The sequence below is a fragment of the Arachis hypogaea genome, chromosome 2 (genome assembly GCF_003086295.3).
Source record: "Arachis hypogaea cultivar Tifrunner chromosome 2, arahy.Tifrunner.gnm2.J5K5, whole genome shotgun sequence".
Taxonomy (NCBI): Eukaryota; Viridiplantae; Streptophyta; class Magnoliopsida; order Fabales; family Fabaceae; genus Arachis; species Arachis hypogaea.
In genome coordinates this window covers 2,222,680-2,243,740 of record NC_092037.1, presented here as the reverse complement: position 1 = coordinate 2,243,740, position 21,061 = coordinate 2,222,680, and the positions used below count along the sequence as shown (strand labels likewise).

General features: G+C 34.8%; 2 protein-coding genes and 1 pseudogene across 7 annotated transcripts; all 3 read right to left on the bottom strand.

Annotated features, from left to right (window-relative positions):
• Positions 1-2,602: 2,602 nt before the first annotated feature.
• LOC112732460 (putative disease resistance RPP13-like protein 1) lies at positions 2,603-8,013 on the bottom strand. Its single transcript, XM_025781197.3, has 2 exons — positions 3,774-8,013; positions 2,603-2,963 (listed from the first exon to the last, which is right to left on the bottom strand). Exon 1 carries the CDS (start codon positions 7,470-7,472, stop codon positions 3,792-3,794), a length of 3,681 nt encoding a protein of 1,226 aa, XP_025636982.1. The 5' UTR covers positions 7,473-8,013; the 3' UTR covers positions 2,603-2,963; positions 3,774-3,791.
• A 3,444-nt stretch (positions 8,014-11,457) lies between these two features.
• Positions 11,458-16,925, bottom strand: LOC112732452 (putative disease resistance RPP13-like protein 1). Of its 6 annotated transcripts, none has more exons than XR_011870157.1 (4): positions 12,846-16,925; positions 12,490-12,632; positions 12,163-12,341; positions 11,458-11,822 (listed from the first exon to the last, which is right to left on the bottom strand). XR_011870157.1 is itself a non-coding variant. In XM_072213024.1 (2 exons), the coding sequence occupies exons 1-2, from the start codon at positions 16,534-16,536 to the stop codon at positions 12,325-12,327; spliced, it is 3,708 nt and encodes a 1,235-aa protein (XP_072069125.1). In that variant the 5' UTR covers positions 16,537-16,925; the 3' UTR covers positions 11,944-12,324. The 6 variants fall into 6 exon arrangements, 2 of the variants coding, with proteins under 2 accessions (XP_072069125.1, XP_072069123.1); XR_011870158.1 differs by having other exon boundaries at positions 12,163-12,337; XR_011870154.1 differs by lacking the exon at positions 12,490-12,632.
• Positions 16,926-17,660: 735 nt separating this feature from the next.
• LOC112732440 (putative UDP-rhamnose:rhamnosyltransferase 1) lies at positions 17,661-19,337 on the bottom strand (annotated as a pseudogene).
• Positions 19,338-21,061: the final 1,724 nt, after the last annotated feature.

The window sequence follows — 21,061 nt, the reverse complement described above, 5'->3', positions numbered from 1 at the left end:
AAGGCGGCTAAGAAAGAGACAAAAGTGGCTGTAAGTGAAGCAAAAACAAGAGCATATGAGGGTCTCTACCAGTCTTTGGGCACAAAAGAAGGAGAAAAAGGTATATATAGAATCGTAAAGAGTCGGGAAAGAAGAACGAGAGATTTGGATCAGGTTAAGTGCATAAAGGATAAGGATGGAGAGGTGCTGGCTCAAGAGGAGGAGATTAATGAAAGGTGGAAGAGTTACTTCTACGAGTTATTTAATGAGGGACAGAAGACTCTTCCGAGCCTTGGTCGATTAGGCACAAGGGAAGAAGATCAAAACTTTGACTACTATCGAAGGATTCGAGACTTCGAGGTAAAAGAGGCTTTAAAGCAGATGAAAAATGGCAGGACAGTAGGACCTGATAATATCCCGATTGAGGTTTGGAAAGGTCTTGGAGAAAAAGGCATCAACTGGTTAACCAAGCTTTTTAATGAGATTTTAAGGTCAAAGAAGATGCCTGATGAGTGGAGAAAAAGCACATTGGTACCTATCTACAAGAATAAAGGGGATATACAAAGTTGCGGAAACTATAGAGGGATTAAGCTTATGAGTCATACTATGAAGTTATGGGAAAGGGTGATAGAACGGAGGTTGAGAAAAGAGACACAAGTAAGAGAGAATCAATTTGGATTTATGCCAGGAAGATCTACCACGGAAGCGATATACCTATTAAGAAGGATGATGGAAAGATATTGTAGTAGTAAAAGGGACCTACATATGGTGTTTATTGATTTGGAAAAAGCGTATGATAGGGTACCAAGGGAGGTCTTATGGAAGGTTTTAGAAAAGAGGAGAGTAAGGATCGCATATATTCGGGCAATTAAAGACATGTATGACAGGGCCACAACTAGTGTGAAGACTCAAGGTGGTGTGACGGAAGAATTCCCTATTGGTATAGTATTACACCAGGGATCATCTTTAAGCCCATACTTTTTCACATTAGTCCTGGAAGTACTCACAGAGCACATCCAAGAGCCTGTGCCATGGTGCATGCTTTTTGCCGATGATATCGTCCTTATGGGAGAGTCAAGGGAAGACCTAAATAAGAAGCTGGAGTTATGGAGAGAAGCTTTAGAAGTGTATGGTCTGCGCATAAGCCGTAGCAAGACGGAATATATGGAATGTAAGTTCAGTTCGGGAAGGGAAAACCCCAATATAGAGGTGAAGATCGGAGAAAACATCCTAGAAAAGGTTAAAAGTTTTAAGTATCTTGGGTGCATCATACAGGATAATGGAGAGATTGAACAGGATGTAAATCATAGGATCCAAGCAGGTTGGTCAAAATGGCGGAGTGCATCTGGTTTTATATGCGACAAAAAAGTGCCTTTAAAACTTAAAGATAAATTCTATCGCACCGCTATAAGACCGGCTATGCTGTATGGTACGGAGTGTTGGGCGGCTAAAGGGGAGCACGAACATACGCTGAGTGTGGCAGAGATGAAGATGTTGAAATGGATGAGTGGTCATACGCAATTGGATAAAATAAGGAATGAAGATATAAGGGAGAGAGTTGGAGTAGCACCCATTGTGGAAAAGATGGTTGAATCGCGTCTCAGGTGGTTTGGACATGTGAGAAGAAGACCGATAGAACATCCAGTCAAGAGGGTGGATGAGATGGAAGATGGACAAAGGGCGAAAGGCAGAGGAAGACCTAAGAAGACTATCCATGAGGTGGTCAAACGAGATCTACATGTAAACGGTCTCTCTGTAGACATGATACATGACAGAGCACAATGGCGTCACTTGATTCATGTAGCCGACCCCACTTAGTGGGACAAGGCTTTATTGTTGTTGTTGTAGTTCAAAAATGCTTTAACTCTGAAATAAAAAAACTACTAAAGACAAAAAGATCCAATACCAACAAGATCTGAAAAACAAACAAACATCATTCAAATAAAACTCTAAATTTACACCTTCAAACACAGTCTTATCTGATATCATTAACTAACAACCTGTTAACAACTAAATTCATCACCAAGTAAGTATCTACTTAGATTGAAGAAAACACTCTCAAAATCCACACCAAAACAATCTTACATACACACTAAAAACAATCTTACCTACCACTTAACTAATCTGGTGCTATCACTTTGCTTCAGTATTTGATAAAGGAACTGATCATTTTACACTTATGTCTATTTGAGACATCCATTGAATTTAATAGAAATATTTAGAAACTATATTTTAATCAATAATCATACATTAAGTGTCTAAAAGTTTGTGTGCCAATTTTAATATATAACATTTTTCATATAATATATGGTCACAAAAATCTGGTTCACTTACATCAATATCAGACAATTTTCGCCTCAAGAAAATGATAAAATGTCAGCACACAACATTTAATAGGCAGTAAGATACATGCTCCTAATTAGAGAAATGTTTTTGAAAACAGCCTTCTTTTTAATTTTATTTGACTAGTTTTGGGATATGGTGCACAAATACTCATCTTATTATCATTGAATCTTAGTATGATCTTTATTTTTTATGTTTAAATTTGTAGTGTTCATCTTTGGAATACAATGAACAAATATTTATTTTACCTTTGGTCGCTCGTGACTAAGGAGTAAGAGAATTCCAAATTGAACTCATGTATTAATGCATTGGATATCAACCATAAAACAACAAAGAAATGTACAAATAAAAAGAAAAAGAAAAGCTATGATTTGATGTGAATTGATATTTACAACTCCTTCACCTGTTATGCTCCTTCATTCTAATAGCAACTTTGTCATCTTTTCTACCCATGTGCTATTACTAATTTTCATAATGGCATCCGTTATCTTTCAATCTTATTTTTTCTTTGGAAAAACAAAAGCAAAGGTGGAAAATGATTCTTCATTTCTTTTGCTTGTTTTGACTGAAACTGGCATTCAAGATCCATTCCAGAACTGCAAGCTCTCAGGACAATTGCTGCTTGATCTTCAAAGTATTTTCTGAAACACAAATTATATATACATTTCAAAATTAAATGTTTGTAATAATGTCATCACAATAACCACAGACACACATAATACAGTGACTTTACATAAAAATAACCCTGTATATTTGTAGCTATCCTCTTCAGTCTTCAATTCAGTCCAAAAAGATTAAATATTCTATGACAATACTTTTTCTTGAATCATTTGAATCCCACATATCTGCACATACCATTTTATAACTCTTTTCTTTCCACAAATCAAGCTATTATTTGATTTTTTCGGTGCAAAACAACAAAAATAAAATGATAGAGAGGAAGAGGGAAACAAAGCAACAAAAACAAAGAATCTTTCCAATAAGAAGTGCCATTCCAACTTTCTCCATGATGTCTTCCTTTAGTATCCGAAATTTGTAAGCACAGCTTCAGGTACACAACAAATAATTCTTAAATCCACAAAAGTAACTAAGTTTCAAACTCATCACTTCAAAAGTCATCTAAATGCATGAATCTAATTGGATGACCGAGTAAACCAAACTCTTTGTTTAATACATCTAAAAAAATTCTTAAATGTTGGATACACACAAAAGATAGTCACTGTCTTTATTGAAAAATATGAATGAGTTTCTGAAAGAAACAAAAGATATTTCTTGAACTACAACTGCAAAGTTTGAGCTTCCCAGATAAATGAAAGAAAAGATTGCAATTTGGCATACGATTTCAATTGTCAAAGAAAGATAGAATTATTTTTCTCCGGAAGGAAATGGAAATTTATGCGTGCGTGAATTTAAGTGTGGTAGCATGAGAAACATGAAGATTAGAGATTTACCTGCTCAGAAATCTCTATTCAGGAAATTTGTTCTCCATTGACTTGAATGGTGGGGATGTGGGAAATTTTGGGCCAGATTAGTTGATGCTTGTTCTTGCAGTGTTCTCCCAGCAAACCACACCCTGTAAGTTGAAGTAGCAAGAAAGAGGGAGGCAGCTTTTCTCCTTCCATATTCTCCAGCTTTGAACAGTCATAAATGTGCAATTGTTGAAGGGAAGTGAGGCGGAGAAGCTCGTTGCACTCCAATGTCTCCAGATTATAAAAGTCTTGGATATGTAGAGTGGTAAGGGAGGAAAGGTGAGGCAGCGAACTCACCTCTGGGAATGACTTTATGTTGTGGCAGTAATAACCATAAATGGTAAGATGAGTGAGGGCGTGTAAGTTAGGAATCCATGATAGACCCCTCATTTGTTGCTCGCCAATTGCAACATCAAGTACTTTCAAGTTAGGCGGCAAACCACCCTCTGCCAACCTGCAAATGTTTGGGCAGCCATATATCTGGAGAGACTGTAAACTTGGGAGTAGACTCTTCATGTCACGTGGTAATGCCTCCAACTTTGAGCACCTGCTAACATTGAGATGAGTCAAGTTGGGTGCAGCCAGTCCTTCTCCTGCAAATGACACTAATTTGTGGCATCCACTGATGGACAGACGTTGAAGAGCAGCGTGTGGTGCCTCTGACATTGACACTGATTCCAGATTCTCACACCCTCTTATCTCGAGATTCTTGAGATTGGGAAAGACATCCAACGACAAGGAGGTCAGTGAATCACAACTGTATATTAGTAGCTCTACCAAATCATACTTGTGCTGCGGGAATTCCACTTTGCTGCACTTCCTGATTGTGAGCTTTTGCAAAGATTTGGGTACTAAACAATTGTTCGGCCAGGACACGGCAAACGAACACCCGATGATTTCTACTTCTTGGAGGGAGGGTAGATGCTTAATGCTCATCATTTCGTTAATTGCAGACTCCACCACGGATTCACTTCCCGTAATTGATAATGTATCCCCATTAAGTGACAAACCTGGAATCCATCCTGCTTCATATTTGTTTATAAATAACTTGCGAACTTTCAAAGCATCCGATGAAGAAGAAACGATTCTCATGAATACCTGATGAAGCATATCTCCCTTTAACATTGGACAATCTGTTATTTGAAGACGCTTAAGCTGAGGAAAAACTTTTGAGTCAGGTAAGTGCCATTCCTCCCAACATGCCATATCATAAAATTTCAGACTCTCCAACAAGCGAAAAGGAGGAGCAATATGCAAAGAAGGGTCACCAATATCCTTGTAAAACTCCATGCCAACACACTTCAGCTGACCAAAACCTTGAATGCGCAGGGCCTTAAGAGATGGCAACTGTCCAAGTGAAGGCAGCATGAAGCAATTGTTACAAGACTTGAGAGATACACTTGTCATATTGTTGTATGAACAGTGCCCCAACCAATCTGGAAATATTGTACCCTTATATCCCTTGATGGTCAACTTTTCCAAACTGTTGTGAGGTTGCAAGTTGTCAAGTATATCTCTTTCGGCTTTTGTGTTCGGAACCATATCATCACCTGAAGACCACTCCAAGCATAATTCGTTCATGAGATTCTTGTTTGTCATCCTTGCATTCTCTGCTTCTTTCACATCAACAATATTCTCCAACTTCTTAAGCTCAAGTGATCTGTGAAGATTCGAGAGCCCTCCTAATTCCTTGATTCCATTATCTTCATGCTTCCCCACCACAAAGGAACTTAAGGTATGCAAGTGTTTCATTTTGCTTATTCCTCCAGGCATTTCTTCCAAACAAGTTTTCCTAAGATCCAGATGCCGTAAATTCACAAGATTGTGCATGTTAATGGGCAACATAGTCAACTTAGTACATCTGTACAATATTAATGTTTGTAGATTATACAAGTTGCACAATGATTCTGGCAACCTGTTGATGTCAGTAGAAGAGAGATTCAAATACCGTAGATGAATCGATTCACCTATTGAATCAGGTAATACATCAAGTTTATGAAAGGATAAAACTCTCAAGTATTTAAACTTAGATGCTACACTTTCCATGCTGAACAAATCATCAATATACAGCGATGTCCTCAAAGATTCCAACTTCGCATTGGAGTTAAAGACTTTTGAGATTGGATGATCTAACCTTCGTGGTGGGAAATATGAGAAATGGCGAGTGAGAACCTTCTTTTCTTCTTGTTCACCAAGTTCTTCTATTCTACAATAGAAATCTCCAGCAAGGAATACTGCCAAGTCATGCATGAGATCATGCATCACGTATGTGTCATAATGTGGTTTAAAAAATAACCTTGAAGCTAATTCTTCAAAACACTGAGAACCAACCTCTTCTAAACTCTCTCCTCTCTTTGGTAGCCTTAAAAGATCTTCAGCCATCCACAGCAAAACTAGTTTATTTTTCCCAAAAGCATGATCTTTGGGAAACAAGGAACAATAAACGAAACAACGCTTCAAGTAAGGAGGTAGCTGGAAGTAGCTTATTAACAATGCTGGAATAATTTTACTATTTTTCGTAGAAAATTCCCAGATGTCACTGCTTAAAACAGCATTCCATTCTTTAGCATCATCCTTTCCTCGCAACAAGCGCCCAAGTGTTTCTACAGCCAATGGCAAGCCCTTACACTTGTTGACAATCTGTCTACCGATATCTTCGAGTGTTCGGTTCCCATTTGACTTCGGAAAACATGCATTCTCTGCAAAGAGTAACCAACAAGAATCTTCGGACAGCTCATTAAGAAAGTAAGAGGAACATGTCTGAACAACTGAAGCAACCTCTTTAATGCGAGTTGTTAGAAGAATCATACTACCCTTACCCCCACAGTGAAAAGGAGTTTTAAACTTCTTCCAGTTATCAGCATCATCGCTCCAGACATCGTCTAGAACAACAAAGAACTTCTTCCCCGACAAGATCTCCTGCAATTTATTCTGAAGCAAATTCAAACTCCCAAGGGTACAAGTAGTTTTAGTAATTTCCTCAATGGTTTTCCTTGTAATCTCAACAACATCAAATGTTTCAGAGATGCAAACCCATGCTTTCAAATCAAATCCCTCCGTGGTATTGTACACCCATTTTGCTAAAGTTGTTTTACCAACCCCACCCATGCCAACAATAGGGATCACAGATAAGTTAGATAACTCACTTTCACTGCTGCCATTTATTACTTTGAGTAAGGCTTGTTGATCATCCTCCCTGCCATATATATTCCCTTCCACCAGAGATGTGGATTCTCTCCATGATGATGACAAGATATTGGTAGTCTTTTGAAGACCAAGGAAATATTTTTGTTGTTCAAGAAATTCTATCTTTGTAACCACCCTTTCCATCTCATCTACCATTTCCCTTTCCCGGTTGAGGAAGTAATCAGGCCAGTAAGAACTTCCCTCCTTTTGAATCGCCTCTTTGGTGAGGACAGCGTCCAGCAAGTCATCAGCCTCATAAACAGCATCTCTAAGATCGTTGAGCCACTGCCTCACAGATTCGTTGCCCAGTTGCTTGTACTCAGCATCATCAAGCACAGCTTCAGCAGCATGCAGAGAAATCTTCAGCCTCTTAACCAAGTCAGGGTCAAGCTTCTTGCCCAACACCAAGTTGACCGCATCTTTTGTAAGGAGCCTGTCAAAGACAACGTTAATGAAGCCAGAAAGAAAAGCTCCACCAACAAGTGCACCAGCCATGATATGATCTCAAACAAGTGATCAGAATTCGGGTATGAAGGAGAGTGAAAATGCAGATTTTGCAGGGTTTGTAACTGAACTGTGTTTAGGTTTATCCAAGCTTATTGTGAAGAAGTAGTTCTCAATAATTTGATGGCAAAAAGACAAAGACTGTTGACTGACTCAATAAAAAGTTGGTCTCCTTAATTAGTGGGGAGTGTCTTGCTGGCTCTGTACTAATTTTATGTGCTTCAAAGTTATTTTGCAATTTGGAAGGAATGTAATTTTCATTTTTGCCTTTAATTCTTACTTTGTTGCCTTTGATGTCAGATATATTATCATAATGAGCTGGTTGTTGATCATGGTAAAATAAGGATTCAGATGCTATGCAATTGCTCCTTTTAAGTTCCAATAATTCAGCTTCAAGCACTGTATTCCCTTCTTGATTGTGTGGTGCTCCTTACTCGTTAGCTGAAAGTCATTGACTTTAAGTCGTCCCAACATCTCTGTCCATGGAAAATTTGTACGAATTGAGTTATTTGAATTGCCTAGCATCATTCTAGCTGGCTCACACTAACTTTGTCCTTTCTTTTACTTTATTTTATGGATGCAACATTATTGTATCTTGTTGGAAGTTTCAATCAATGTGTTATCTTATGACTTATGTGACCAAGCTCAATAGTACTACTATACTAAATTACTGATCTCTCTCAAATGCATCAAATCGCATTAGTTATGGTATATAGCATGTTAGTTACTACTTAGTATTAAATTAAGAACTAGAATGAGGTCCGCGTGATACGTGGTACGGTAAATTAATGATAGTATATAATAAATATTAAAAATTATTATGTTTTGTAGAATTAAATTAAATATGTTTAAATTAAAGTTAAATTTAAAAGGTATTTTATTTAAAATAATTTATAGTATAAAAGATTTGGATGTTGGAGTTGTATAAAGTGACATTTTTATTTGGTGGTTTGATTTTTGTATTTATTTTAGTTGATGAATTTAGTCTTGTAGCACTTATCCTCCTTTTTCTTTTTTTTTATTTGATTTTTGCATTTATTTTAGTTGATGGACTTAGTCTTTTTTATTGGCGCTCATCCTCGTTTTTCTTGATGGGTATCTAATCTTCGTTTGATGATATTAGTGTTGGCGAAGTTGGTTCCTATAATCAATGAATAATTTAAATTAAAAATAAAAATGATGTCTTGAATAAATGATTTTTTTTGTATTACCTGTTTTATTTATTGTAATAGATGTTGAAGTTTAGTGTTTTTTGTTGAACAAATGTCTTGGTAACAGTGTATTGTTGACAATTTTTTTTAGATTAAAATCATTTACTTTGACAATTTTTCTTCGCCATCAAATAGTACAAAAATTATTGTAACTGGAATAAGTATTGGGTTAGTAACTAATAATTTGATAGAAGGGATTATGAAAAGTATATAGAGTTACCTTATTGTTGGATATTGTGGTATTTGATTACATGTGTCACAAATGTAGTTGTCTCATTTTCATCTAATATAATTATTTATAAGCAAAGATGCTCCTCTTCATTTGTGAGTGTTAATGTTTTTCATAGACGAACCACACAATTGTTTGGTGATATTGTCTGCTTTATTGAGTAAGTTTGAGATATTGTGTAGTTCGAAAATAAATTTTTTGTGCTGAATTTGATGTTATTTGAACGAATAGTGATAAGAGACTTATATAAGTAGGATAAATAGTATGAAATTTGAATATTTGTAACGTAAAATTTATTATGATTAATAATATTATTATGATATATGTAATATGGATGTTATTACATTTAATTGAGTTATTTATAGAAATTAATTATTGGGGTTATAAATTTATTGTATTATTTATAATGGTATATAATAAATATAGGGATATGGATTCAATGTCTTTGTAAGTTACAAATTTGATTAGACACTATTAATTTCTAATTACTGGTGTTTTTTAGTTTTTTATATATATATTTTTTGTTAATTTGAAAATAATAGTTAATTTGCCAAAAATTGAATAATTGATTCTAAAATTTTGCCAAATAAACAATATTGATGACATAATATTAATAAAAAAAATGTCTTAAAATAATGTAAATAAATTTATCCTTTTACTTTTATATATTAAGAATAGATTATGCTACTATTTCAACTGTTACAAGTAATTATCAAGCAAAATTAGCTTCAACACTACGAAGAAGCAACAAAATGTCAAGGCTTTCAACTTTTGTATGAGCAAGGTAACGTTACGGTTTTCTACAATAAATATATCTATGCTGTTAGTAAGGGACATATGATGATGTTTTTTTTTTCACAATTACTTTCAACTTGAATGAGTTTGGCAAGTTGTGAGGAGAGTAAATTAATGATATTACATAATAAATATTAAAAATTATTATATTTTGTAAAATTAAGTTAAATATGTATAAACTAAAGTTAAATTTAAAAAGTATTTTATTTAAAATAATTCGTAGTATAGAAAATTTGGATGTTGGAGTTGTACAAAGTGACATTTTTATTTGAGAGTTTGATTTTTGTATTTGTTTTAGTTGATGGACTTAGTGTTTTTATGTGGCGTTCGTCTTCCTTTTTTTATTGATTGTTGTTAGAGTTGTTATTTTTTTTCTGTCATAGATTCTTGTGAAAACATATTCTTTATGAATTGTTGAGTTGTATGCATTTTCTATTGTGTTGTTTGTTTTATCTTTGCATGTATGTTCTTCTTCTAAAGATGTGTCTTGAATTTGTATAGATTTCTTTCTCCTTAAACTCTTGATGGATATGTAATCTTCGTCTAATGATATTAGTGTTGACAAAGTTAGTTTCTATAATCAATGAATAAATTAAATTAGAAATAAAAATGATGTCTTGAAAAAGTGATTCTTTTTTGGAGTATTACCTGTTTTATTTGTTGTAATGGATATTGAGGTTCAATATTTTTGGTTGGAACAAATGTCTTAATAACAGTGTATTGTTGAAAACCTTCTTTGAGATTAAAATTATTTACTTTGACTTCAAATATAAGTATGAAGTTGCACAAATTTTTCAATTAGAGTAATGCTTTAATGTCATTACTTTTCTGAAATGTCATTAGATTTAAAGCAATTGTATCCAATAATTTTTTTTTGTTTCGCCATCAAATAATACAAAAGTTATTATAACACTTTGATCTGGGGCTATCATTTAACTAATCTCACCTATCATTTAACTAATCTGGTGCTATCACTTTACTTCAGTATATGACATAGGAACTGATCATTTACACTTGTGTCTATTTGAGACATCCATTAAATTTAATAGAAATATTTAGAAACTATATTTTAATCAATAATCATACATTAAGTGTCTAAAAGTTTGTGTGCCAATTTTAATATATAACATTTTTCATATAATATATTGTCACAAAAATCTGGTTCACTTACATCAATATCAGACAAATTTTGCCTCAAGAAAATGATAAAATGTCAGCACACAATACTTAATGGGCAGTAAGATACTTGCTCCTAATTAGAGAAATGTTTTTGAAAACAGCCTTCTTTTTAGTTTTATGAGAAAAGGATAAATAGGTTCATAACTTTTTATCCCGCGGACATTTTTGTTCCTAGCTATTGAAAAATACTTTTAAATTTTTGACTTTCACAAAATTTGGACGGATTAGTCCCTTCATCCAAATGCCTCTGTCAGGGACTGATTCGTCCAAATGCTTCTATCAGGGACTGATCCGTCCAAACTTTGTGAAGGTCAGAGACTTAAAAGTATTTTTCAATGGTTAGGGACGAAAATATCCGCGAGACAAAAGGTCAAGGACTTATTTGTCCTTTTCTCTAATTTTATTTTACTAGTTTTGGGACATGGTGCACAAATACTCATTTATTACCATTGAATCTTAGTATGATCTTTATTTTTTATGTTTAAATTTGTAGTGTTCATCTTTGGAATACAATGAACAAATATTTATTTTACCATTGGTCGCTCGTGACTAAGTAGTAAGAGAATTCCAAATTGAACTCATGTATTAATGCATTGGATATCAACCATAAAACAACAAAAAAATATACAAACAAAAAGAAAAAGAAAAGCTATGATTTGATGTGAATTGATATTTACAACTCCTTCACCTGTTATGCTCCTTCATTCTAATAGCAACTTTATCATCTTTTCTACCCATGTGCTATTACTAATTTTCATAATGGCACCCGTTATCTTTCAATGTTATTTTTTCTTTGGAAAAACAAAAGTAAAGGTGGAAAATGATTCTTCATTTCTTTTGCATGTTTTGACTGAAACTGGCATTCAAGATCCATTCTGGAACTGCAATGCTCTCAAGACAGTTGCTGCCTTATCTTCAAAGTATCTCCTGAAACACAAATTATATATATAAATTTCAAGACTAAGTGTTTGTTATTGGTTTGATTTTAGAGTTAGCAGTGAAAAGAAATGACACCCAAAAACAGGAAGTCAAAGCAGAACTAGAGAAATTATAAAGAAACTAAAGTGATTGATGGTTATAATACTACAAGTTATAAAAGAAAAATTTTTCCATACACATAATACACTGACTTTACATAAAATAACCCTGTATATTTGTAGCTATCCTCTTCAATTCAGTCGAAAAAGATCAAATATTCTATGACAATGCTTTTTCTTGAATCATTTGAATCCCACTTCAGCTTAATATATGTACAAACTGCACATACCATGATAAAGATGAATGAGTGAGGTTGATAGGAATGAAATTGCTCCTGATGGCATCACCAGAACTTCACCTTCTAATGACTACTATTTCAGGTACAAGATTGTCTTCTTTAAATGTGGAAAGCATATTCTTGAATCATGTCCGCATTAGCTACATACCTTCATCACCTTGTGAATCTGTCTGATGATGTATCCAAATCGAGAAAGGAAGAAAAAATTATTATTATAGAATGTTTTATGTAATGATTCAAACTGTGGTAAAAAAAAAAAAAAACCCGACTACATAGCATAGCAATAACTTGATCCTTCTAATTTGAAAGCTTATATACCTCATGCATGCTGATTCCTTTTATTATTCCTTTATGAATCTTGCAGCACAACAACTGACTCTGATCATAAAGAATTGGCAAAGACAGGAACACCATTTTGCAACTCTTTTGTTTCCACAAATCAAGCTATTATTTAGTTTTTTCTGTGCAAAACACCAAAAACAAAAATTATAGAGAGGAAGAGAGAAACATACCAACAAAAAAAGAATATTTTCAACAAAAAAGATGTTCACTGTCGTTCAATTTTTGTTTCATGTTAATTCTTATGTTCTTTTGTAAATGTGATTTTATTGAAAAATATGAATGTTAATAAGTATTAGAGAGAGCAATGAGAAACATGAAGATTAGAGAATTACCTCCCCAGAAATCTACGAATTTAATGGCGGGGATGTGGGAAATCTTGGGCCAGATTAGTTGATGCTTGTTCTTGCAGTGTTCTTCTAGCAAATCACAGTCTTGAATTTCGAGTAGCAAGAGAGAGGGAGGCAGCTTTTCTCCTTCCATATTCTCCAGCTTCTTACAGGATCTAATGAATAATTCTTGGAGGGAGGTGAGGCGGAGAAGCTCGTTGCACTCCAATGTCTCCAGATTATCAAAGTCTTGGATACGCAGACTGGTAAGAGAGGGAAGGTGAGGCAGCGAACCCACCTCTGGGTATGACTTTATGTTGTCGCAGTAATCACCATAAATGCTAAGATGAGTGAGGGCGTGCAAGTTGCCCATCCATGATAGATCCCTCATTTGTTGCTCGCAAAATCCCACATGGAGCTCTTTCAAGTTAGGCGGCAAACCACCCTCTGCCAACCTGCTAATGTTTGGGCAACAAAATATCTCGATAGACTGTAAACTTGGGAGTAGACTATTCATGTCACGTGGTAATGCCTCCAACTTATCACAATATGCGACTTGAAGACGAGTCAAGTTGGGTGCAGCCAGTCCTTCTCCTGCTAATGACACTAATTTGAAGCAGAAAGTAATGGAGAGACGTTGAAGAGTAGCGTGTGGTGCCTCTGACATTGACACTGATTCCAGATTCCTACAATGATGTATATCGAGATTCTTGAGATTGGGGAAGACATCCAACGACAAGGAGGTCAGTGAATCACAGCTGTCTATTAGTACCTCTACCAAATCATACTTCTGCTCCGGGAATTCTACTTTGCTGCACTGCCTGATTGTGAGCTTTTGCAAAGATTTGGGTAGTAAACAATTGTTCGGCCAGGACACAGCAAACGAACACTCGATGATTTCTACTTCTTGGAGGGAGGGTAGATGCTTAATGCTCATCATTTCGTTATATGCAGACTCCACCACGGATTCACTTCCCATAATTGATAATGTATCCCCATTAAGTGACATACCTGGAATTCTGGCTGAAAGCCATCCTTCTCGAAATCCGATTATAACTAACTTGCGAACTTTCAAAGCATCCAATGAAGAAGAAACGATTCTCATGAATACCTGATGAAGCATATCTCCATTTAAGATTGGACAATCTCTTATTTGAAGACTCTTAAGCTGAGGAAAAGCTTTTGAGTCAGGTAAGTGCCACTCCTCCCAACATGGCATGTTATAAAATTCCAAACTCTCCAACAAGGGAAAAGGAGGAGCAATATGAAAAGAAGGGTCACCAATACCCTTGTAAAACTCCATGTCAACACACTTCAGCTGACCAAAACCTTTAATGCGCAGGGCCTTAAGAGATGGCAACTGTCCAAGTGAAGGCAGCATGCAGCAATTGTTGCAAGACTCCAGAGATACACTTGTCATATTGTTGTATGAACAGTTCCCCAACCAATCTGGAAATATTGTACCCTTATATCCCTTGATTGTCAACTCTCTCAAGCAGTTGTGAGGTTGCAAGCTGTCCAGTATATCTCTTTCGGCTTTTGTGTTTGGAACCATATCATCACCTGAAGACCACTCCAAGTATAATTCGTTCATGAGATTCTTGTTTGTCATCCTTGCATTCTCTGCTTCTTTCACATCAACAATATTCTCCAACTTCTTAAGCTCAAGTGATCCGTGAAGATTCGAGAGCCCTCCTAATTCCTTGATTCCATTATCTTCATGCTTCCCCACCACAAAGGAACTTAAGGTATGCAAGTGTTTCATTTTGCTTATTCCTCCAGGCATTTCTTCCAAACAAGTTTTCCTAATATCAAGATGCCGTAAATTCACAAGATTGTGCATGTTAATGGGCAACATGGTCAACTTAGAACATCCATACAATATTAAAGTTTGTAGATTATACAAGTTGCACAATGATTCTGGCAACCTGTTAATGTCAGTAGAAGAGAGATTCAAATACCGTAGATGAATCGATTCACCTATTGAATCAGGTAATACATCAAGTTTATGAAAGGATAAAACTCTCAAGCATATAAACTTAGATGCTACACTTTCCATGCTGAATAAATCATCGATATACAACGATGTCCTGAAAGATTCCAACTTTGCATTGGAGTTAAAGACTTTTGAGATTGGACGATCTAACCTTCCAGGTGGGAAATATGAGAAATGGCGAGTGAGAACCTTCTTTTCTTCTTGTTCACCAAGTTCTTCTATTCTACAATAGAAATCTCCAGCAAGGAATATTGCCAAGTCATGCAAGAGATCATGCATCACAAAATACTCATCATTGTCTTGAAGCTTTTTAAAGAATAACCTTGAAACTAATTCTTCAAAACACTTGCAACCAACCTCTTCCAAGCTCTCTCCTCTCTTTGGTAGTCTTAAAAGATCTTCGGCCATCCACAACAAAATTAGTTCATCTTTCTTAAAGTGATAATCTTTTGGAAACAGTGCACAATGAACAAAACAACGCTTCAAATGTGCAGCAAGGTGAAAGTAACTAATTAACAATGCTGGAACAATCTTACTGTCATTTGTAGAAAATCCCCAAATATCACTCCTTAAGATTTTTTCCCATTCCTTAGCATCATGCCTTCTGCACAAGCAACCAAGGGTTTCGGCTGCTAATGGCAAACCATCACACTTCCTAGCAATGCTTCTGCCTATTCCTTCTAGTGTCGGGTTCCCATTTGATTCTGGAAAAGAAGCATTGGCTGCAAATACTGACCAACAGTAGTCTTCTGATAATGGAATGAGATAGTGAGGTTGATAATTTGTTTGAACAACTGAACCAACATCTACCTTGCGAGTAGTCAGAAGAATAGTACTTCCCTTAACCCCATATTGAAAAGGGGCTAGAAAATCCTTCCATTGATGATGATCATTGCTCCAAACATCATCCACAACAATAAAGAACTTCTTTTCGGACAATCCTTTCTTCAAAGCATCTTGAATTGAATTGAAGCTATCAAGATCCTGAGTATTTGTAGAGATCTGCTTTACTATATTCCTTGTAGTCTCAACAATATTGAAGTTTTCCGAAACACAAACCCATGCTTTCTGATCAAATCCCTCCATCAACTCTGCATTATTGTACATCCATTGAGCCAAAGTAGTTTTACCAACACCACCCATGCCAACAATAGAGATCACAGAGAGGTGATGCTCATTGTTGTCATTCAGCATCTTGATTAAGGCCTTCTTGTCATCCTCCCTGCCACACACATTCCCTTTTACAAGAGAAGTGGATGGAGTTTTCCAGGAGAAGCTAGCAGTGGAAATCTTTTCAAGCCCAAGCTTTCCTTTGCGTTTCTCAAGATCTTCTATCCTTCTAACCACCCTTTCTATCTCATTCACCATCTGCCTATCTTCAGAGTTAAAGATTCTACCCAAGAGAGTGACCTTTTGAGTTGCGGCTTTGGTGCAGACGCGGTCCAGCAAGTCATCAGCAGTGTAAAGAGCATCTCGGAGAGAGTTGAGCCACTCCTTCACATCATGGTTATCAAGTTGCTTGAGCTCTGCATCATCAACAAGAGCTCCAGTATCTGTCAGAGCATTCCTCAGCCTCTCAACCAAGTCAGAGCTAAGCTTCTTACCCACAACCAAGTTGACAGCATCAGCAGAAATGAGCCTGTCCAGGACAACATTAATGAAGCCAGACAGAAAAGCTCCACCAACAACAACTCCAGCCATGATCCCAAACAATCAAAGTAATCAAATTTTCAGAATAGAAGGAAAGAACTATTCTTGAAGTTTTCAGAATAGAAGGGAAGAACAATGCTTTGCAATTGCAAGTTAGCAACAAGACGTGGTATCAATCTCCGAGATAACTTAAAAGTAATTCAAAACAGTGGAGTACATAGCTGTCTTTATTAACTTTTCATTTTTATAACAATATACTTTAAATGTTATTGTCTTTTTGGAAGGTGCACCATAATTGCATAAAACCTTTAATGTTTAATCATATTCCTACTTTTTGAAAGATGCAATGAAATTGCAAGGTGTGTAAAGTTTAAACTTTTGTAGGACCAACGAAAATGTAGTCTTTGTGGAAATTTTGTATTACAGAAAACATCATCATGATTCATGAGCTCTTTGTCATTCACTGGTAATTACATGCATCTACCATTTTTTTTTAAATCTACCATACACTCATAATTTGTCAAACAAGTTTCATATGGTCATTGGCAAAAGGTATTAATAAACGACATTTTGCCATAGTAACTGATCTACCCTGCTATCTAGAATTTATCAGAAAGAATCTGAATAATTTGCTTCATATAATTGTGACTGACTTCCACAATATGAATTTCGTTATTTAGTATTTTTTTATTATTTTTATCCAATCCAAATTGAGATGGTTAATTTAATCACCACCAGATTGTTTTATAAAAGTTACTCAAGCTATTAGTACCAAAAAAATATCTCACTTTTTATCTTTACAAATTTTGATATCCATGCATGTCATCTAACAATAGCTCCCACTTCTTCCTCTTATCGTTCATAATTTTCTACCAATTAATGCACATGTACTTCTGAAAGATGACGTTTCACTTTCAGATTAGATTTTGTTCTGGATAGATAGCTTTTCTACAAATACTTTATTTTTTGTGAACTATCCAAAATATTTTCTGATGCATTAATTACCATTTCAATATTAAGAAAACGATTTTTCAATATCAAGTTTTTAACCATCCAAACTTCCTCCAAGTTGATCTATTGCTTGTTGGAAGTAATTCTAGACTTGCTTTGCTCAAACGTAATTTATAACCCTTTTAATCATTAACAATATTACCGAATTTATTTCTCAAACCATACAAACAAATCAACAGCAGAAGATAATTTATTACATAGTTGATCTACTGCTTAAGTCACATTTAAATACATCCATAACATTAAGAGTTTGTTCAATAACTATCTTATCTGACTCCATAGTCTCAATATATCTGCATCTGTCTTAAGACACTTATCAAACACAACCTAAGAGTTTATTCATTAATCACTCAATATAAGAAACATTTGGACTAATAACAAGGTCTATTCTCAGATTCATCAAGTCCTAAGAAACTTGACAAATGCTTCCATGTAATCATGGTGAAGCTTCAAATCTCCTACAACTTTAGCAATTTCTCTTGTCTTGATTCTAAGCTTCTCTCCTTCCTCCAATACCATAGCTTCTCTGAGGCATTTGGCTATGTCATCTCTACTAAATGAACCATCTTCATTATTTCTCTTCACTTCAATAGCAAGACCCTTATCAACCAAAGCCTTTGCATTGAGAGGTTGATCAACAACGAATGGCAACACTACAAGAGTGTGGCCAAACATCAAAGTCTCAATTATAGATCCCCAGCCAGAATGAAACAAAGACCCCCCAATAGATTTATGTGCCAAAATTTCCTTTTGTGGTGCCCATCCAATACAAACTTTTCCTCTCTTTGATGTTCTTTCACAAAATCCAAGAGGCAGAGAATCATGATCTTGAATTGCCCAATTTGGTTTTCTCAATGTCCACAAAAATGGTAATTCAGAAAGCTCTAATCCATAAGCTACCTCAAAAACTTGATCTTTGCTCAACTTACACTCACTACCAAACCCAACAAAGACTACCGACTTTGTTGCTTGCGCATCAAGCCACTCGAAAGTCTTACTCCAGGACTCATCAACAAGTCTTCTCTCTGGCATCTCCGGAGGAAGCAAACCTATAGGAATCACCGGCTTCTCAATAAGTTCTTGATATAGATTCAAATACTCACCTTCCATCTCATAGCAGCTGCGAAATGATACAGCGTTCGCGCCTTCTATTATATTGGCAAACCTATCAATGTCTCTTACCCCGGTCACATTTTCTATGTATGCACCTTGATAGAACGCAATGGCCTCGTTTCATTGAAAAGCCACTGATGACGGAAAATTCACCCATTCTCTTGGTGATGTTAGGACTTCTGGTGATGTTAGAGCTCTCAATGAATCAGGTGATCCATAAAACACAATAGTGGAAGCAGAGTAAACAGAGAAGTACATGAGTTTCACATGAAGCTCTTGAGCAATCTCTACAGCCCAGTGTGCATGGAAGTCACAAATGATCCAATTTGGTTGCAACTTAGACACAAATTCCTTCACTGGATTTTGCATTTGATCCCATGCTAACTTGAGGTACTGAATTTTGTCAAATGGAATGTCCACAGTAGCCTCACCACCAGAGAGATGTGATGAGTCTAATGATGATGGAAATGGAATTTCCACCAAATGTAAAAGATGAGATAAATCTGAAAGTGGTTTTGGAAGCCTTTGAATGTTTTTTGGTGTTGAAATGAAGGAGACATGAATGCCTAATTTGGCTATGTCTATGGAGAGTTGGAAAAACGGAATCAAATGGCCAAATGCTGACCATGGAAGCATCACCACATGATGAGTTGCATTCTCAGACATTTTTTCTCCTCTGTTTTTTTCTTGTGTAAGGATCCTATGAGTTTTGATGGATATATATGAATATACAAAAGAAAAAAGATATATGCTATCATTTCTTTCTGTGTATGACTGTTCAAACTTTATTATTTTAGGAAATTGCTAATCACTTTCAATGTACTATATTGTCTCTTCTAGCTAGTAAAAGGTTTAAAATACTTGCACCTAATTTGCTGTCAATAACAACCACTTGTTCTATATTGTCTCTTCTTCACTATTTTTGTATATTGTGAAATACTATTCATTATTGAATTTTAATGTGATCTTTATTTAATGTTTAGTCTTTCTAGTTTTTATCCTTGCACTGTTACAGCATCAGTAACTTTGAGCTTCTAACTGTCTCACACTGATTTTGGCCTTTTGGGAACACATCAAATCCCAGGATATATATATTTTTGATGAATGCAACAAAGTTCCATGTGATTGGGGACAAGTCAAGTCAGAGATATCCAAATTTCATAATGACATCGTTATCTGTCTCCTAGATAACTTATAAAATTCATAGCAGGTGGAGAACTTAATTGACATTTGGCAACACATTTTTTGTATGTATATCATGGTAACATCTTATGAGGTTTCAATAACAATAATGCATGCTAGTTGTCTTATTTTAATAATTTGTACATTGATAATGTCTTAGTCTTAGTCTAATAGTTTGCTTGGAGCTTTTGATTTGCGTGTTTTCTACATTTTTAAATTAGAAAAACTAGATTAAAACTCGCCTACTGTGGAAAGCTAAATTAAAAGTGCTGTATTAAAAAGATTGTGATCCATGGCTTAAATTTTGAGCTTTTTTTAGTGGTTGTATTTGAAGATAATAAAAAAAATTGAGAATGAAAATACAAAAAAGATAGCACAAAATTACAAATAAATTTTATTAATCATCATATATTAGAATGTCCATTAAGTAGATGTTATTATGCTAAACTTGAACATAGTTGAAGATATTTTGGACAATTTAAAATATATGAGATGAAGTATAGTAGTAAGAGTAATGTTATTTAATGTTTAAGTAGACTAAAAAGTATATACTTTGAGTATTTATAATTGAAAATTATTATTATTATAATTTTTATATAGATATTAATTGTATATAATTGTTACTTTTTAATTTAATTAAGTAATAATAGATATTAAATTTAATTGATTAGCATGATTAAAATTTAATATTATTTTATGTAGAATTTTATTATTTTTTATATTGTAAAATTGTCATGTATATACAAAATTATTGACATAACATAATTAATTAATTACACAAAATAATATACTACAAACTCATTCTATGATAAGCTTGCATAATCTTTTATATGATATAAATAAATAAATGATACTTATCTGTTTAGAGTGACACTGATATCTCAAGTCTCAACCCCCAATCTTGGGAATATGCAAGGCATATCCAAGTCATATTTTTTTCGTCTACAATTATTTCTAAAACAAAAGGAAAAAAATGCAGCTACATCAAGGCAATGACACACATTTAATCTGCTTTAAAAATAATGTTTATCATCATACAACATAGTAACTAATAAACTAAGAGCAATAATTCAGTACATAGGTTGATTTGGCTACAACTTCATCATACATAATCTCTTGTACACTGAGCAGAAAAGCAGCTTCTGTTCATAATTTCTATTGATCCAAGTGTTGTCTATTTTGTTTTCAAGTTTACATATTCTTTTTTGCTATTACTATCAATTCTGTTTTTAGAATCTTTGACCTTCTCTGCTCAATCTTCAATGTATCT